Raw genomic sequence first — 20,171 nt, 5'->3', positions numbered from 1 at the left:
AGTTGCTTCATTTCTGATCTCGCTGCTTTGTGCTCAGCTTTCTCCAGCCCAGGAGTCGAAAGTGAAATGCAGGAGATTTTTCACTGCTTTTTTGAGATCTTAGCAAACATTATGTCATAAAGTGTCTTCTGTCTAGATAAACATAGTTCGGTATGACATAACCAAGTGTATTGACCAAACTGGACATTAAGTTTTACATTGTTTACCATAAATGTTTGCCAACAAAAATATTCTTAAAGTCAGATATTTAAATGTATTAACATTACCAACAGTGTGTCCTGTCCCAGACAGCAGACGACTCTGGGCCGGATTCGTGCCAACGTCAGCAGCTCCGGCCCGGAGTGGTCTGCCATCTGGTGCGAACGTCCCTGTATGGTTCAGCCGTTAAAATGAGTCCATCTCTCTGCTTCACACACGGCTTTTGTTGCTGGTTGGAGAAAGCTGATTTTGACACAGGCCCTTCAAGGTCTACATCAATGTTCAATATCAAATAAGCTGTTGACATTTAACCCTTTGAGCACTCTGGAGTCCAAAACGCCTTGGCAAACAATTGTTGAGATTTAAGCAATAAATGTAATGGCAGGGATGATTAAATATTCAGTGCATCTGATGTCAACCGCGTTGTCCGTCAGTAAATATATGGTACGGCAATAAAGCACCACGTCTAAAACAAATGATTAGATATTTGCTTAGAAAATAAATGTGTTTCTAACACACACACACACACACACACACACACAGTTCACAGAGATGCACAAAGGGTTAAGAAAAAGACTATGGCCTAGAAAGGCCGGTTTTCATTTTTATTTTTTCCTTTTTTGCACATTTTGAGATATTTTAATATCAGTATTTTGATTTTTTTCCAAGTGCCTTTTATTATAGTTGAAAAGTAGATGTAATACAGTATATGAAAATAAATAAATATATATATATATAAATAAATAAATATCTATTTTTCCGGCATCATGTTCTTAAGATGAACATGCAGAACTTTAGAGCTGTACAAGTCTCCAGTTGGTACATCATAGCTGTGTGCTCCTGTTTTAGAGGAATTTGATTACGAGATTGATAAGGATGTCAATGAGAATAAAAGAAACAAATGTTTAATAAATTTGCATTTGATATATTGTTGTGTGGCCTCTTTTGTTGAATGTCTGATTTTTCCTGTGGAGAGTTTTGCATTTGTTACCACAACATTCTCACGAAACCATTGAAACACCACGGCACTAATGAGCTTTAAAATGTGTAATATAGTATAGTAATATAGTAATACATTAAAAAGCATCAGAATTAACACAATACTGTGTTCTACCTTGCACAATGTGTGATTTCAACATAAGAATTTATAATTGTAAATTTTATCTCATTTTCTGCTGAAATTCTCATTACCGCAATGTGTCCGGCTGTGTTTGAACATGCGTTATGTTGTAATTTAATCAAATGAACACAAAAATATTAAGAAAAAAAATAAATGGATGTTTTGCTAGACTACTTTAGATGACAGAAAAAATATTTACTGAATATTCATGTATAATAATAATGAAGAAAAATTAGGAAAATGATGTGTCCATGCCTGATGTTCTCATCCTCCGCAACACTTTTTGAGAACAGTTTAAGCACACATACAGAATTTTAATAAAGTTTGATTTTGAGTGACCAAGCACATGGACCAGTTACTTCAAGATGGCTACCAGGTAAGATCATTTTTTTACAGTTAATTTGAAATATTGTCTTGTCAGAATGCTTACACGACATTTTGATTATCATTACTGCAACAGATGCTTATTAAATGTTAATTTAATTAATAGAAGCATAATACTTTGATTTTAAATGCATGTGCAGAATCTCCAAATTATGTTCTTTCAGGATTGTCATGTCATTTTGAAAATATGTCAGTGTTGATGTTTTCTGACTGTTGCGGTAATGAGATTTTTTATGACTTATTTTTAAAATTATGTTACAAAAAGTGTTAAATGATAAGTAAAAGTTTTTAAATTAATGTTCCCATTTACTCCAGACTTTGTTTTTCAATGTCTGGTGGAAAAAAAAAAATATATATATATAAAGTCCCTGACAAGTCTTGTCTCTTGTGTACAAATTGACCTGAATTGCTGCTTAAATATATTTCTAATTGAGTTTTTTTTTCAAGAAATGGCTAATTTTAATCTTAACAGCTTTTGTAATAATATTTCAGTGCAAAACGAAAAGTATTCTAATTAACAGCTTGGTAAAGCCCATTGAGTCAACTTTTGCAAAGACATAAGTGTTGTCGCCTTGTCATATGAGCTTCATCTGTGACTAATAATGGATCAATTAGGTCTCAGGTGTGTATAAAAAAAACCCAGTATGTTAGACCTTCACATCAACTGCAACTAGACCTCTGCAAACATGCCTAAGATTCAACCTGAGACTAAAGTTCTGGAGATGTTTTTGACAAGCCCAGGTCAGGCAGACCCCGCAAAAGACAACTGCTCGAGAGGACCGTTTGTTGGCTCGAAAATCCAAGGCCAGACCACTTTCCATTGCTGCAGAGCTCCGCGAGACCTGGTCACCAGAAATCCTTGTGTCAACCAGAACAGTTTGTCGGACTTTGTCTCTAAATGGCCTCCATGGTCGAATCAGTGCCCAGAAGATAGCACTAAACAAAAGGCCCACAGCCTGCTAAAATTATGGACGCTGGAAAAGCAGAAGGTGGATTTTTCAGATGAATCTTCTGTTGAATTACACCACAGTCACCGCAAATATTGCAGGAGACCTACTGGAGCCCACATGGATCCGAGATTCAGCCAGTGAAGTTTGGTTGCGGAAAAATCATGGTCTGGTATACAGCCAGTATGGGGGTGTGTGAGAGATCTGCAGGGTGGAAGGCAACATCAATAGTCTAAAATACCAAGAAATCTTAGCTACCTCTTATATTCCCAACCATAAAAGAGCCCAAATTCTGCAGCAGGATGGTGCTCCATCGCATAATTCCATCTCCAAATCAAAGTTCCTCAAGGCGAAGAAGATCAAGATGGCCAGGATTGGCCAGCCCAGTCACCAGACATGAACATCATTGAGCATATGTGGGGAGGATGAAAGAGGACGCATGGAAGATGAAACCAAAGAATATTGATGAACTCTGGGAGGCATGCAAGACTGCTTTCTTTGCTATTCCTGATGACTTCATCAATAAATTATACCGCATGGATGCAGTCCTTCGAGCTCATGGAAGTTATACAAGATATTAAAATTGGATCTCACGGCACCACTACTTAATTTGCTGACATACTTTTGTATTTGCAGTAAATTTGTTCAATTTCTGTATAGGCGACAACATTTTTGTCTTGCCAAAATTGGACCTTTCTGTCTTGATTAAAAATATCTATAAAATATCTTCCTTTGTGTTTATCATAAAAAAGAGATTTATACAGGTTTGTAACAACATGAGAGAAAATGATGACCGAATTTTCATTTTTGGGTGAACTATCCCTTTCACATCCTACAATGTAATAAATACACCAATATCAACACAAATTGAACATTTCACTCTACTCGGTATTTAAAGGGTGTATATACCAAAGTGTTAAAACGTGGCTAAAAACGCCAGGGGGCGTTTATTTTTTTAAATGTTAAATATTGTAAAAAAATATATTTTAAAATAATTTTATTGGTACAAACAGAATAACTCTTATATTACATCAATTTAGACTCTTCTTTGTTTTTAAAAACCACAAAAAGTGCAATTCACTTCACAGCAAATCCCTGCGTAACTTTCAAACCATCATAGACTTTAACTATAACTAAATCAGTGTAAATGCAGTTTTGTTTTATAAACCGAGGGATTCAATAAAATAACTTTCTGTGGAAACAACAAACAGATGCCAAGCGAAACTATTTTGAACCTGAAACCTTCCTTTAAACACGTATGTATGGATAGATGATAATACAGTGCACTTAAAGAAAAACTTTATTTTGGACAGTCTTAACACTCCTCCTAAAGAGTCACTGTCTTGTAGGGTAACTCCAACTTTAAACAAATACACCTAAACCAGGACATCAATGTCTTTAGAGGTACACAAATTACCCAAAATTCATATCTTGGTCATTTTAGAATGAATAGCGATATATGATAATCAAATTTAATTCTGAAAAATGTACATTCAGAATTAAATTCAGACGTCACATGAGGGCAAATCTTCAGATAAATACTGGCCTGATTTAGGCCCTACGAACAGTATGTACTTTAATCTGTCCAGCATGTAAGACACCATCTGATGAGTAAACAAATGATTGACAATTTAGTGTACAAAATGAAAAGACTTTATTGGGGTTTTGGGTAATAATTACAATGGGACGGGTTAGGAGGGTAAGGCTCATGTTTGTTGGTCAGGTGGTTTCGTTTTCTGCTGTTCGTCTTGTTGTTGAATGGAAAGTTCTTCATCTAGACATTCTTTAGCTCGCACCACCTACATGATTCAACAACAAGCACAAAATCAGGGCTAAGTCGTTTTTGATGTCTGTGCTTATCTAAAAAATAAAGAACAAGGCTGCCAATGTAAATCCATGACTCTATGAAACCACCATTCAGTTTGGCTTAGCTAAAGATGTGTCACGAAATCAGACTTTCACCACAAAGTTATAGTGAAATGGTGAATGCACGATACCAATATTACTGCAATATCTGGTGTGTGTGTGTGTGCATTTTTAAATAAAAAATACTACCAGTCTATCTCATCTTTTTGTATTGTTCATTTTGTTTTATTCATATTTGGCCAATTAGTTATACTCAAAAGAAAAGAGTAGGTAGGCAAAAGAAAAGAGTTGTAACCATGTCTTAAGGCACATTTTAAATGGCAGCTGAATTATTTATGATATTATCATATGTAGTATTATTAACATGATATCAATATCACACAGTTATTATCAATACTGGTATATTGTGACTAGTTATGTAGTCTAGTTAGTCAGGTGAGGGGTGTGTTCGATTTTAAATAAGTCTTATGTTTTTGCAATTGTCTAACAAGACAACATAAATGACATCATGAAGTGATGCCTGAATGCTTACCTTGGACTGAAGATAAAATGAGCCTCCAACTGATTTATCATTGACTTTAAATAGATGTTCATAACTCTAAATAAAAAAATAAAAAAAAACATATAATCAAATAACTAGTCACAGACAGTAAAAAGTTTTGTTAATATTTATAAGACAAGTTCTAAGACAGCATCAGTGCAGAACTGCACGTTACCTTCTGTATCTCCTCTGGTGTTAATTTGGAGATGTTCAGTATCTGTTGGGCTTCTTGTATTGTCATACCTGTGATGCTGGACGCAGCCGCAGACTGTCTGCCTGCTTGACCTCTGGCCTGAGCGGCTGCCTGACTGGCTGCATTCACAGAAACAACACAGTTATATTGTACGTTCTTGCATCATTATTAAAATTTTAAAAAATCATTATGATCTTTTTGATGTCATCCCTATTTTGATGTCACAGAAAAGCTTCTGACACATCAATCATTCGAACATTAAGACGCAAGATCTGAGAAATATTAACAAAACATAGAAATACTATTAAAAGTAGATAAATGTATGCATTAATAAACTTAATAAAAATTAATAAAATGTGCCAACATAAACAGACAACTTGTATCACTTTTAAATAATTTTACTCTTTTTTTTAATCTAACTTACCTGCAAATTCTTGACGCAAAGCTCGTGCGAATGCTCGTCCAACCACCTGAGCCCCCATCACAATGATCTGGGCCAAATACTTCGCCTGTGTGCCAGACAATAAAGTAAACATATGATTTCAAAAAAATTACAGCTTACACATATTATGGGGAAAAATACTTTTTTCAAATAATTTTGTAATCATAACTTGGAACCGATCAGAAATGATAATACAAGTGGGAGAGAGAAGGAATGACAGGTGAGACTCTGCATCTCCAAATGTTTTGCTTATTTGTCTCGTGTCTTTAACCAGTGTCTAGTAAGTTAAGTAAACCATAATAAATATCTGTTTGTCTTCTATAAAACCATACTCGTCATATCTGATGTAAGTTAATCCTACTAAAATATTCTTATGAAGACAGCTGCGATACAAGGTCGTTCAATATTAACATCTCCGGAAATATCAGATTCTGTATAGCGCTTACTGACAGACAAGAATAAAAAATGAAGACATTGATGTATAAATAAACATACCATCTGTACTGTGGCGATATTAAATATGCAGATCAGCTCGAGATGTCTAATTTCACGTGCGACTCCATCAAGGTTGAGCAGAGACTCACACGTGATCAGAGAAGAAACAAACGCTCCACACTGACCCCTGCTGGACGGAGGACACAGAACGCACTCATCGGAGGCATTCAGCGCTTATGTTTCTCGGTTAATAATTGTAGAAACGTCCGTTTAATATACATAAAATGTACTTGGACAGACCGCAGCTCGCACACGTTAAATTAATAAAAAATCTCTCGTTTATTTGATTTCCATTGTAGTCTTGCCAGTTCCAATATGGCGGCGGCGATGACGTACACTTGAACAGTGTGACGTTTAGGTACGGAAGACACAGAACGCACTCATTGGATGCATTTAGAGGTTGTCAAGCATTGATTTTGCTTATTTGTGTTGGTTAATAATTGTGAAAACGCTTTAATATACATAAAACCACAGCTCACACACCTTAAATTACTTAATAATCTCTCGTTTATACTAAAGTCCTGCCAGTTCGCGGCGGTGATGACGTACAATTCAACGATAAGTGTGACGTCAACATACTGACACCTGTTGGACGGTGGAGAAACCGCAGCACTATATTTACCACACACTGATACAGATCAATGCAAAAGATATATACTCTACAAATGTATACATTTATACCAATACAATTTTTTTAAATATAATTTTATAAAAAATAAAATAAAAATTTGTGTATAATAACTATTGTTTAGTTTCTAAAGACCTTTGTGACAGTGTGAAAATACCAATACAGCTTTCAGTCTGATATACATTACTGATACACTTTATAAACTTTACACTTTACCGGCTATTAAAATGGATTTCTTAAACTCCAAACAGAATGTGAGGGTTAAGTGAAATAACAAATATAAAAACACAACACGGACTTATTTTTTTTTCATAGCAATCATCGATCAAGTCTTTATTTTAAGACAACACTCCACAAGACCGATTCCATCAAAAACACAAAATTTATTGCCTCCAAAGTATTAAAAACATGTTGAGAAGCGTTTTTTCAAAAAGATTGGTAACAAATTACTTGTATATTAAAAACACCAGACCACTATAATATCCAATAATATTCACTGTCTAAATATGAATACATGATCACACGTCACACGACATCACACGGGAGGAGTGCAATAACATGCATGACTCCTGTACTGGCACATGTAAACATGTTTAGTAAAAAAAAATTAGTTGTATTGCATTACCTTACTGACCTGATTCAGAGTTAAAATAGTTTATGCATTGATTTGTGTTAATACTGTGATTAAGAAATATTTTTTCCAGTTTTAACAGTCTCCCCATGATTTGTTTTGAGGTACAGAGATATTTTGTTCCATTCCATACAAATAAAACAATGTTATAACGCTGCATGTCACACCTACAAACTACCACAATATAAATGCAAAAGGTTTAACAAGCACTTTTCAACAGTGAAAAATCCAGAAAAGTTCTGTGTTACAAAACAGAGTACATTGGCTATCATGCAGTTTTCATACATTCAACAATGTAGAGTACAAAACTGATGCTCACTATTAAAATCACTGAAAAATTACAGTTGTGTCTGACCCTGTTCCACAAATTTAAGTTTATAAAAACATACAGTGTGCACATCATGCATCTGAGATGAATGTCTTCTAATGAGCTTCATATGCAACCATTAATAGTAAACATGTATAATCCCATTTAAACCAATGATAACAAGTGATTATCTCTATAACAGAGGCACCAGAGTATGTGTGAGTGAATCAGCAGGCCGTATATATGGGAAGATAAGGAAGATTTAGGAGTGTGTGTGTGTGAGGTACGTCAGAGGTACGTTGGCACCCTGGAATGGCGAGAACACAGTGGGCACTGCTGTTGGCACCCTGACTCGACCGCAAGGCAACGCTTGAGATTAGTCGTCCTGAAACACACAAACACACAGAGGAATGAGGATTGTTATGAATTGTGTGTGTGTTTTCATGTGTTTGTATTAGGATGGGTCTCCACTCACCCACTCCTCTTCATCCACTCCTTCATAAGACTCCTGTGGCAGGGGATCTTCTCTGTTACCCAGCTTTGCAACCATAGCGCTGAGGAGCTACAACACACACACACACGTTTGTAACAAACACACAGTTAGATAGATGGATAAAACAACATACAAAATCAATCGATCGTCTGTCTGTCTGTCTGTCTGTCTATTGTATCTATCTATCCTCATCATCTCTATTCATTCATCCATCCATCGTTCTCTCCATCCATCAACCCATCCATCCATCCATTCATCATCCATTGTTCTCTCCATCCATCCATCCATCCATCCATCCATCTATCCATCGTTCTATCCATCAACCCATCCATTCATCCATCGTTCACCCCATCCATCCATCCGTCCATCCATTAACCCATGCGTCCATCCATCCATCGTTCTATCCATCGACCCATCCATCCATCCCTCTTATCCATCCACTCGTCATTCTCTCAATCCATCATTCTCTCCATCCATCAACCCACCCATCCATCCATCGTTCTATCTATCCATCCATCCATCGTTCTCTCCATCCATCCATCATTCTATCGTTCTATCCATCCATCCATCCATCGTTCTCTCCATCCATCCATCCATTTGTCACCCAATCTGTCCATCCATCCATCCATCCATCGTTCTACCGTTCTATCCATCAAGCCATCCATCCATCGTTCTCTCCATCCATCCATCCATCTATCCATCCACCCATCATTCTCTCAATCCATTGTTTTCTCCATCCATCCATCCATCCATCCATCAACCAATCCATCCTTCGTTTCCATCGTATCCATCCATCCATCTTTTTATTGTTCAATTCATCCATCCATCCATCGTATCCATCCATCCATCCATCGTTCTCTCCATCCATCCATCAACCCATCCATCCATCATTTATTGTTCTCTCCATCCATGCTTCGTTTCCATCGTATCCATCATATCCATCCATCCATCCATCTTTTTATTGTTCTATTCATCCATCCATCCATCGTATCCATCCATCCATCCATCCATCCATCCATCCATCCATCCATCGTTCTCTCCATCCATCCATCAACCCATCCATCCATCATTCATTGTTCTCTCCATCCATGCTTCGTTTCCATCGTATCCATCCATCCATCCATTTATCTATTGTTCTATTCATCCATCCATCCATCCGTCTTATCTATCTATCCATCCATCCGTCATTCTCTCCATCCATCCATCCATCCATCCATCCATCCATCAACCCATCCATGCATCATCCATTGTTCTCTCCATCCATGCTTCGTATCCATCGTATCCATCCATCCATCCATTTATCTATTGTTCTATTCATCCCTCCATCCATCCATCCATCCATCCATCAATCAACCCATCCATCCATCATCCATTGTTCTCTCCATCCATGCTTCGTTTCCATCGTATCCATCGTATCCATCCATCCATCCATCCATTTATCTATTGTTCTATTCATCCATCCATCCAGCTGTCTTATCTATCTATCCATCCATCCATCCATCCATCATTCTCTCCATCCATCCATCCATCCATCCATCAACCCATCCATCCATCATCCATTGTTCTCTCCATCCATGCTTCGTTTCCATCATATCCATCATATCCATCCATCCATCCATCCATCTATTTATCCATTGTTCTATCCATCCATCCATCCATCCATCCATCCGTCCATCCATTAACCCATGCGTCCATCCATCCATCGTTCTATCAATCCATCCATCCATCCATTCATCCATCCATCCATCAACCCATCCATCCATCATCCATTGTTCTCTCCATCTATGCTTCGTTTCCATCATATCCATCCATCCATCCACCCATCCATCTATCTATTCTTCTATTCATCCATCCATCCATCCATCCATCTATCCATCCATCTTATCTATCTATCCATCCATCCATCCATCCATCATTCTCTCCATCTATCCATCCATCCATCATTCTCTCCATCTATCCATCCATCCATCGTTCTATCCATCCATCCCTCTATCTATCAACCCATTCATCCATCGTTTCGCCCCATCCATCCATCCATCCATCTGTCTATCCATTAACCCACCCTTCCATCCATCCATCGTTCTATCCATCAACCCATCCATCCATCGTTCTCTCCATCCATCCCTCTATCCATCCACCCATCATTCTCTCAATCCATCGTTCTCTTCGTCCATCAACCCATCCATCCATCTATCCATCCATCCATCGTTCAATCCATCAACCCATCCATCATTCTATCCATCCATCACACACCTCCTCTTTCTTCTGTTCATCAGTCTTCTCCTCCAGGTAGACAGAAGATGGCAGATATTTTCTTACAGGAGCTTCTTTTGGGGCTTCGCTAACTGTGTGATTAAACACAAATAAAACATTAACAAACCATGGTATAACCACAGTTCTTGGACATTTAACATGGTAATATCAAGGTATTATTTTCAAGTTCTACCATGATACAAATGTGTTAATCAGTTAGATGGTATTACTATCTCTGTACCACAGTATCACCGAAGTACTTTACAGTAATGGGAATGAGAGAGAGAGAGAGAGTGAGAGAGATATGATTGTGTGTTAGTTATGTACCGGGTGTCATGTCTTTGGGCCGCAGGCTAACTTTGCGATGTCGTCCATCAGATCCAGACAGCCAGGATGCCGCTGTCAGTGACGCTTCCCACCACACAGCAGTGTCAGGAAATATATCATCCTGGAAAAACTCTTTCTGTGAAGACAAAAAAAACATAAATATAAGACAGCTTAAGAGCGTGTTCTCCAACTGTCCACTAGATGTCAGCGCTGCTCCTCTTACTCTGACACGGGGCACTCTGAAGGCCAGGGGTTCCACGGTGCTCTTGCCGAGTCGCACGGCTCTGGCCACCTCCACATCACCAACATTACACTCAGTCTTGGGCAGGAAACACAACCCCTGTGATAACACAATAAAGAACCTTTATTAAAGCAACACTATGTAGTTTTTTTATTTTTAAATAATGTCTCTAAAATTATTTCAGTGATAGAACAACTTTTAACTGGACAAATTGTACTGTTGCTGCAACCTGAGCAGTCTCCTAGCTGCTACAAGCACACTCTGAAAGTGGCGGTGGAGGGTAGAGCACACAGCCCCGCCCCTCACCCTGCATGCAGAAGAGTGTCTGATTCCAGGCACTGTTGGGCTTTTCAACCAGATGGGGGAGCTGTAAGTCATTTTTACAGGGAAACTACATAGTGTTGCTTTAACACAAATGAGTTGTTTCCTGGACAGGGCTTTTCCTAGTCCCATTCTAAAATGCATGTATAGGCTGTTTTAATTTAAGAACACCCTGCACTCATACATCTTAACATACTTCGGAGCCATTGTTTTGTCTCAAAATGCACATCACAAAACTGAAATATTACTGCAATACCTTGTGTGGTTCTGAAGAATTGAAACTACTGCATTCCATGAAGTGCGGCACTTCTGGCACGATCTCATAGATATAAACCCTCGTGTCACCCTGCAAACACATGGTCAGATTATGTGGTTACTTTAAAATAGCTGACGTTTTCTTATGTTGGATTATGATAAACACCACATTAGCTGGCACACCTTCCCGGTAAGGATGAGGACGCTGGTGTCCGGGTCATAAAACGGGATAAGAGTCGACGGGGATACATCAGCAGGTGAAGAGGCCACGGTGGCCAAGGACTCAGCGGAGAGCAGGTACAGCTGTCTCTCACTGCGACTATACACAAGATGAAAGAGACGTTTTAAAACCCAGACTATCGTACCAATTTTTGCACAGTATAGGTTATCTGCTTACCAGTCGAATCCTGACACAAGCAGGTATTTACCATCACAGACCCACACTACACGCGCCCCCCTCTGGCCCTCAGGACCTGGACCCTCCTGAAAAAGCAAAGCACAGTGAAGAGTCGAAACAGGATTTAATCTGATTTAAAACGATAGATTAATTACTAATGAACCTGACCTGAATGGGTAAAGTGGACTTGCGTGGGTCATACAGACGCACTTTTCCATCTTTACACACGGTGGCCAGCAGTTTTCCATCTGGGCTCCAAGCCAGTGCGAATATCTACACATACACAAGGATTAAGTAATTCATAACACGATCACGTGACACAACTAGACTTCAGTAGTTCAGTCTTTCACCTGGTCTTGATGTCCACCGAGTCGCTTGACTTCCTCACCCGTCTCCAGGTTCCACAGTCGCACCGTGAGGTCGTAGGACGAGGACGCCAGCAGTCCTGAGGCGTGCGGGTGAAACTTGATGGAGTAGATCTTCTCGGTGTGTCCTGCCGTTGAACGAAACACATTTTCGTCAATTAAACACTGTTACAATATTAAATTTGGAGGTGATGTGTGGCGCTCGCTTACCCCGCAGGACGCACTCCGGCTCAGTCAGGGTTTCTTTCAGGCCTCCTTTGGGAATACGCCACACACGGATCTTGGCATCATCACCGGCTTTTGGACACAAACATCAGAGAGAGTTTAATTACAGTGTGGACAGAAATTGGGTTAACTTACACCTATCTAAAATTTCATTTAAAACCTTAAAGGGAAAGTTTACCCGTCACTGGGTCAGTACCCTTTATCTATATGCACTCTTTAGGTACAAATGTGTACTTTTTGAAATGGTACCACCCCAGTGACAGCTTTTGTACCTTTGTCTAAAAGTGAAGTGAGGATGCAAAAAAACCCCTCTTGGTACTAGCTTGTAGCTTCTGGGCAACTTTAAACTTTAGCATTAAATAACATCTACATAAGTGCTGCAAGATATATAAAATAGAGCAGCTGCACATATCACAATACACCGGTACATATCGCAATGGTTTGCAATAACTAAATGATTTTAATACTTCAACATATTATGTATAGCCAAAGATGTGGGTCGATGTAAGTGGCAGAGAGACTGGCAAGACCTAGAAAGTGATGCTTTATTTTCCTTAAAAGATTGTTAAAATGTGCATGTTGGTTATATCATTTTCGGTCTTGAATACTATCATTTAAATTGATTTTACAAACCAAAAGCTATACTGGATTGCATCGTATTTTGAATCGTTCAATGCTAGGTTTCCCAAACTGGGGTTCACGAAACCCTGGTGGTTCGCGAGGGAATTGCAGGGGGTTTGTGAGTAAATTTAATTCACTGCAAAAAATGACTTTCTCACTTAATATTTTTGCTAGTTTTCAGTAAAAATATTTTACAATTTTAAAATTAAGATGTATTTTCTTGATGAGCAAAATGACCTAGGAAAATAAGTCTAGTTTAAAAAAACAAGCAAAAAAAATCTGCCAATGGAATTTTTTTGTGAAAACAAGACAAAAATACTAAGTAAGAAAGACATGTTTTGCGGAAAAATACAAATAAAATTTTTTAATAAACAACAAAAAATAATAATTATGTACCTGTTAAAGAAAATTACCAGATGATGGTCCAATAACAGATAATAATAACAATAACAATGTAAAATACTATTGATAAAAAACTTCAGAAGAAATGCTTTTGAATCACAACCTGACGTGCACACTTTTTTTTAAAAGACCCTACCCAAATCAACCCTGAGAAAATTAGACCCGAGTCCGACCTGACCCAGTAGCAATTTTTTTAACCTAACTGGACCAGAATGTAAACGGCACTGACGTGTATGCAGCCCCGCATGCACCAAGGGGTTGAAAAAGAACCCGATGCACACACACACAGGAGAGTATTTTCGGGTCCGTTCGGCAAAAACACATTCATTTAAAATTACCCGAACCCCAGGCTACTTATATTATACCGATCTGTGTCCGAGGCACATGTGAAACTTTTTGGCCCAAACCCGCTTGGGTCTCGGGTCAGACCTCGGGTTTTCAGATCTAAGTGGACCCGTGAAGACCACTAATAGAGATATAGCAAATGCAGAAATCTCTTGAAATCTTGTGAGATTTCGACATTTGCTGTATCCTTTCTAGCCAAAACCCCAAAACTGGGGTTAACGAACCCCTGGTGGTTCATGAGGGAATTGCAGGGGTTCGTGAGTAGATAAAACACAATTAATTACAACTAAATAAATAAATTATGAAATAAGTAAATAAATTAATAACTGTTAAAATATTACAATTATGTACTAGTAAAAAAACATTACCAGCTGAAGGTCCAATAACAGGTAATAATAACAATATCAATTTAAAATACTACTGATAAAAAACTTTAAAATACATGTTTTTAAAGTTAACTCTTTTCCAGCCATTGACGAGTGAACTCTTTCATTAACTCATTTACCGCCAGCCTTTTTGAGAAAAGTTGCCCACCTGCATTTTTCTGATTTTAACAAAAGTTTCACAAAATTCCTTGCAGGAAAAATTATCTTCTATAAATATATAAACATACAAATTATATCAAATTAAAGAACACACCCTCTGCTTTCAAACAAACAATAAACAAACAAACAAACAAACAAAATGGGGAAAAAACGTTTCATTATATATTTACTTTTGCCACTTAATTTAACCACTGAAATATGGATATTTCTCTTCAAAAATACATGTTGAGCAAAAAGCTTAAAAAAATTGCATTTTTGTAAAGGAATTTATGTTAGAGATCAGACTCAGAATGACTATCAAACATAAAGGCAGTTAAAATAAATCATTAAATCTTTTTAACTTCAGTTTTTGATAAATTCGGTTTGGCGCAATCTATTACACTTTCACTTTAAAATTCGTCCAGAAAGGCATATTTATTAGTTAAAATATTAACTCATAATTGACGAGATAACTCATCAATGGCGGTGAATGAGTTAAGAGAAAACGCTTTCCTTCCAATGACGAGTTTTTATGGCAACCCATATTTCCACTATTATCCACCAGATGGCGCTCTTACAAAACCTGGAAGCAACACCTTAGGGCAAACACTTCAAACTCTGTGTATGTTTTGATCATTGTTCTGAATCTTATCTCTAACAAAAGTCATGCAATTATCTCAGTTTTTTGCTCAAAAGTTTGTATTTTTCAGAAACCTGCCCATATTTGAGAGGTGATAAAAAGAGAACAAGATGGGTTGAACATTTTTTTTAAAGCAGAGAGTCTTTTATTTGATACATTGTATGTTTATATATTTAAAGGAGAACATTTTCTGAAAAGCATTGAACTTTTGTGAAAATCATAAAAAAAATGCTGGCGCTGGCTGGCAACTTAAAATAAATTGCTGGCATACATGCAAATGTATGATTAAAGTATTGAAATATTTACTCAAAATCTTAGAGGGGGTTCGGCTAACAAAAATGTTTGAACACTCGGGGTTTAGCGCGTAGCACGTTATCGCATATATCGCAGTTTCTGTCAATACTGTGCAGCCCTATTTTACACTATTTGCATCTTTAATGTCAGGTTAAACCCCAAACAATAAAGAAAATAATAAATTAGCAGACTAAAACTCACCCACAACCAGTTTGTGTGAGTCAAATGGGTCCCAGCAGAAGTCGGCCACATTGACCGAGTTCTGAATGGTGGGCAGGGCCGTGTCCGGCAACTTTCCAGGTTGAGACAGCTGCAACAGCATACAGATGAAATAATAAGCACATGTGACACCACCACCATAGTCTAGCAGTATGATTCTGCACCTCAAAAACAGCAATCTGGCCCCCAGCGATGGCGAGAGGAACCGCTACTCGCTCCCCATTGGCACAGAAGCCATCACATTCGCCGGGAGTGGTTAGGTGAAGGCCACGTAGGTTGGTGATGTGGGTGTCTCGATGCAGAACGGCCCCTTGAATGTGACGAAACTTGGAGCTTGGGCCTGGGGACAGAAATTAGCTCATTTCTGTGATTTGCACAGCAGATTTAAACTATGCATCTGGCATCTTCATCCTGATATCCACTGATTAACTTGTTTTTGTGTGTTTTTCAGATCTAAATGATATTAACTAAGCATCTTACCAAGCATGTTTTGGATGGCGCGGGAGCTTTGACTGGGGCTTGGGCTCGGCTGGAAGCCAGACGACAGGCCGCTGGTGGAGGACGGAGAGCGTGATGGGACGGCACTGCTGCTGGGGGAGCTGAGGGGACTGCTGGAGGTCGAGGTTTCCTGAGATAGGAGAAAAAATGATTATTAAAAATCTTTTTTTTTTGGGAGAGAAAATATTTTGCATTTTTCCTCTAACTGACCTCTTTGCTCTTGTCACGAGTAATGTCCTGCGATGGCTTCTTAGCTGATGGAGTGCTGGATTTTGGCCTCTTGCTTGGGTTAAGACTGACTCTCTCCACCTTTAACATGGAAACAAAATTCACCCTATTTTCTCTGATGCTACATATTACTGGTCTTGTTGTGCACATTGTATTTATGCATGTTACTCCATACAATGCAAAAAAATCATTTTCAAGAAAAAGAATTCTTAGTATTTTTGTCTTGTTTTCAGTAAAAATATCTAAAAATTCTTAAATTAACTCATTCAACGCCATTGACGAGTTATCTCGTCATTTATGAGTTCATATTTAACTAATAAATATGCCTTTCTGGACGAATTTCAAAGTGAAAGTGTAATACCGAATTTATCAAAAACGGAAGTTAAAAAGATTTAATTATTTATTTTAACTGCCTTTATGTTTGATAGTCATTCTGAGTCTGATCTCTAACATAAATTCCTTTACAAAAACACAATTTTTAAGCTTTTTGCTCAAAATGTTGTATTTTTGAAGAGAAATATCCATATTTCAGTGGTTAAATTAAGTAGAAAAAGTAAATATATAATGAAACGTTTTTTTCCCATTTTGTTTGTTTGTTTGTTTGTTTATTGTTTGTTTGAAAGCAGAGGGTGTGTTCTTTAATTTGATATAATTTGTATGTTTATATATTTATAGAAAATAATTTTTCCTGCAAGGAATTTTGTGAAAATTTTGTTAAAATCACAAAAATGCAGGTGAGCAACTTTTCTCAAAAAGGCTGGCGGTGAATGAGTTAAAAACGACCCAAGAAAATAAGTCTAGTTTTTAGACCAAAATATCAAATTAAAGTGATTTTGTGCATAAAACAAGCAAAAAAATCTGCCAATGGGGTAAGCAATTTTTTTTTTCTTAAACACTAAATTCAAGGAAAATTTGCTTACCCCATTGGCAGACTTTTTTGCTTATTTTATGCACAAAATCACTTAAATTTGATATTTTGGTTTAAAAACTAGACTTATTTTTTGGGGTTGTTTTGCTCATCAAGAAAAAGCATCTTAATTTAAGAATTTTTAGATATTTCTACTAAAAACAAGACAAAAACACAAAGATTTTTTTATCTTGAAAATCATTTTTTGCAGTGTAAAGAAAAATGTTAATAATTTCTTTATAATTTTACAATCCAATCTGTGTCCATCAGATAAAATGTGTCTCTTGGAAATGCATCATATCATATGAATAAAACTGTTTTATGTTCATTTGAAGAAGTTATTTGATCGGGTCAGCACCTGTTTGTTTTCTCCTTTCCACCAATCATCGCCTGTCATTCCTGCAGTGTGTCCTAAAGTATCTGGATACAGGTCAGCATGGAAGTCCTGTCCTGCCTGAAACACAAACAATGTCCTTAAAACTATTTCAGTCCCATTATATTGCTCTTACACATGTAAAACAAGTAGAAAACAGCAGTGTGAATATTTGCTCGGAAAATTACTTATTTACAAAATGATCCTTATTTTAAAATTATTTCCGTATTTTTCGATTTTCTTTCAATGTCTCCATTCTCCACACTAACATGCAAAATACATGCAATGCAAAACTGATATGAAGTTTTGAACTGAAATTAAATCAAAATCTAAAACAGAAACTAGGCGTAAAGTTGAACTTACATTATGTTATACATTATTAAATTTGGGTGAAATTTGCATTTAAGAGCAGCTATTATACACAAGATGTAATATAAGTCTCAGGTGTGCCCAAAATGTTTCACCAAAAAAAAAAACCCCCACAAGATCATTTACTATAGCATATCCAAAATAACCCTTTTTGGGTGTGAGCAAAAACTAGCTGTTTTCGTGTCTGTCCCTTTAAATGCAAATGAGCTTCAGCTCCTCACTCCCGTACCAACAGACAGTGAGTGCTTTCAGTTAAAATAGATCTGATTAATACAATCTGAGACAAAAGTATCTCATTATTGAGATATGGCAAACAGTGTACAACTCGCTAAGGGTGGAAACTATGGCAATGGAGGACTGTCAGTCAGTGGCTGTGGGCTGGGCTTTATCAGTGTGATGTCACATTGATAAGAGAATCAAAATGGCATGTCCAATGAGACTTGAGTTTAAAGGGAATGTAAAATGGAGGAGTGGCTTGATTTTTTGCATTGAAGGGTAGTTGTGTTCACACAATGCCAACATACATTAATATCCAAACACACATTGTAAAAGTGGATTTCGCGTAATCAGTGCCCTTTAAAAAAAAATGGTGCAACAAGTTGCACGCACACACTCATATATTAGTGGCGGCTAGTGACTTCTCTTCCGAGGGGTGCGAATTCAAAATATATGTTCGGAGTGTCATATGTGTTGCTCGTCATTTCAAAATATATGTTCGTTGCTTCACATGAACCATGTGCATCACGTGTTTTGACAAAATAAGTGCCTGCTGCACATGCGTCGAAACGGTTTATAATAAAAGAGACGCTCACGTTTACAAAATACACGCAAGACACTCACTTAACACAAAACTCTGATTATTACACATGAGATTATGTGAGTATCTGGCAACCGCGAGCGTCTCTTTTATCATAAACCCTTTAGACGTGTCTGCACTTATTTTAACATGACGCATGATGCAAATGGTTCACATGACACGCCGAACACAACATTTGAAATGACGAACCACACACATGACGGGCTAAATACATGTTTTGACGAGGTTCACATCATGTGCCCTCGAAAAAAGAAGTCACCGGCCGCCACTGATACATATATAATAAACCAATTATACACACAAATAGAAGTCTATTAGTGTATTTAATATACAAACCTTTAAACTATGCAGTGTATTGATTTATTTAAGGTTTTTGTGGTTATTCTCACCTTACGTGGCACCTGGTAACTGATGGGCACTATGAAGTTATCAGTGAGCTGGAGAACTCGTAACACCTCACAACAGCTCACATCCACAGCCAGTTTGGGAACCAGAGCGACGCCACGAGTCGAGGTGTCAGTCAAACAGTGACTCACTGGGTCCAAAGACGACAGCCAGGAAATTAAAAACGAGTTTTTACAATATACGTAAGAGCTATAAAAACAAAATCTGTGTTACCTTGTGGGAAGAAAGGTGCACTGAGAGTCAGCTCGAAACAGTCGATAACACTCTCGCCCTAATAAAACACAATTAAACTTGCATTAATGAAATACATACAGTATTATATAACTTCAATCATGCTTTAAAGAATAGTTACATACATTTCCAGACACTATGAGCAGTCCAGTATCAGGATCAAACAGAGGCATCAGAGTCCTGCAAATTAAACACATACACATATATTACTGATGCACAGAAGCAAGATCCATGTACTTAATAACTTAATATGAGAAAATTATATTAAGAGATTCAAAAGGTGCAATAACCACCCGTGTGCATATCAATTGTTTTATTTCAACACTGGGTGGCGGTAGAGCCAACACAATAAACCTCTTAAATAAATAAGCCTGCTTGATTGACCAGAGACAAATATATCCTTAATTTCTTTCTTCTTAGATTTCTTCCTTATAATAAAAAACTCATAAATTATCTCATGCATCTCCTCTTGACTTAAAAAAGAGATCTTAATAATGTCTCATGATTAATATTTAACTGTGTGCATTATAAATTGTATTTGTCAACCACTGGGTGGCAGTACAGCCAACAAGATAAACCTCACATTAACACTTTAACAATCAAGTTCATTGATCAGAGACAAACATTTACTTAAATTTCTTTCATCTCAGATGTTTCTTATAATATAAA

General features: G+C 37.4%; 1 protein-coding gene across 3 annotated transcripts in view; it reads right to left on the bottom strand.

Moving 5' to 3' along the window:
* Positions 1-4,279: 4,279 nt before the first annotated feature.
* Positions 4,280-20,171, bottom strand: part of LOC141362940 (mitochondrial import inner membrane translocase subunit tim16-like) — a 218,865-nt gene continuing 202,973 nt past the window's right edge. Inside the window, exons 10-31 of one of the 3 annotated variants that reach the window (XM_073865228.1) lie at positions 19,628-19,682; positions 19,485-19,542; positions 19,256-19,401; positions 17,666-17,761; positions 16,383-16,481; positions 16,155-16,302; positions 15,839-16,014; positions 15,657-15,765; positions 12,615-12,701; positions 12,390-12,532; positions 12,208-12,312; positions 12,040-12,125; positions 11,826-11,961; positions 11,644-11,733; positions 11,049-11,165; positions 10,826-10,961; positions 10,499-10,590; positions 8,228-8,314; positions 5,674-5,758; positions 5,232-5,368; positions 5,048-5,113; positions 4,280-4,448 (exon numbers count right to left, since the gene is read on the bottom strand). In XM_073865228.1, the coding sequence (XP_073721329.1) occupies positions 4,356-4,448; positions 5,048-5,113; positions 5,232-5,368; positions 5,674-5,758; positions 8,228-8,314; positions 10,499-10,590; positions 10,826-10,961; positions 11,049-11,165; positions 11,644-11,733; positions 11,826-11,961; positions 12,040-12,125; positions 12,208-12,312; positions 12,390-12,532; positions 12,615-12,701; positions 15,657-15,765; positions 15,839-16,014; positions 16,155-16,302; positions 16,383-16,481; positions 17,666-17,761; positions 19,256-19,401; positions 19,485-19,542; positions 19,628-19,682 (2,347 nt within the window). In that variant the 3' untranslated portion in view covers positions 4,280-4,355. Of the gene's footprint in view, positions 4,449-5,047; positions 5,114-5,231; positions 5,369-5,673; positions 5,759-6,186; positions 6,341-7,162; positions 8,138-8,227; positions 8,315-10,498; positions 10,591-10,825; positions 10,962-11,048; positions 11,166-11,643; positions 11,734-11,825; positions 11,962-12,039; positions 12,126-12,207; positions 12,313-12,389; positions 12,533-12,614; positions 12,702-15,656; positions 15,766-15,838; positions 16,015-16,154; positions 16,303-16,382; positions 16,482-17,665; positions 17,762-19,255; positions 19,402-19,484; positions 19,543-19,627; positions 19,683-20,171 lie in introns of those variants that run through there. The other 2 variants (XM_073865226.1, XM_073865227.1) reach the window with 2 other exon arrangements.

Source organism: Misgurnus anguillicaudatus, unplaced genomic scaffold, assembly GCF_027580225.2.
Source record: "Misgurnus anguillicaudatus unplaced genomic scaffold, ASM2758022v2 HiC_scaffold_29, whole genome shotgun sequence".
Classification (NCBI taxonomy): Eukaryota; Metazoa; Chordata; class Actinopteri; order Cypriniformes; family Cobitidae; genus Misgurnus; species Misgurnus anguillicaudatus.
This window is presented reverse-complemented; position numbering and strand designations above follow the sequence as displayed.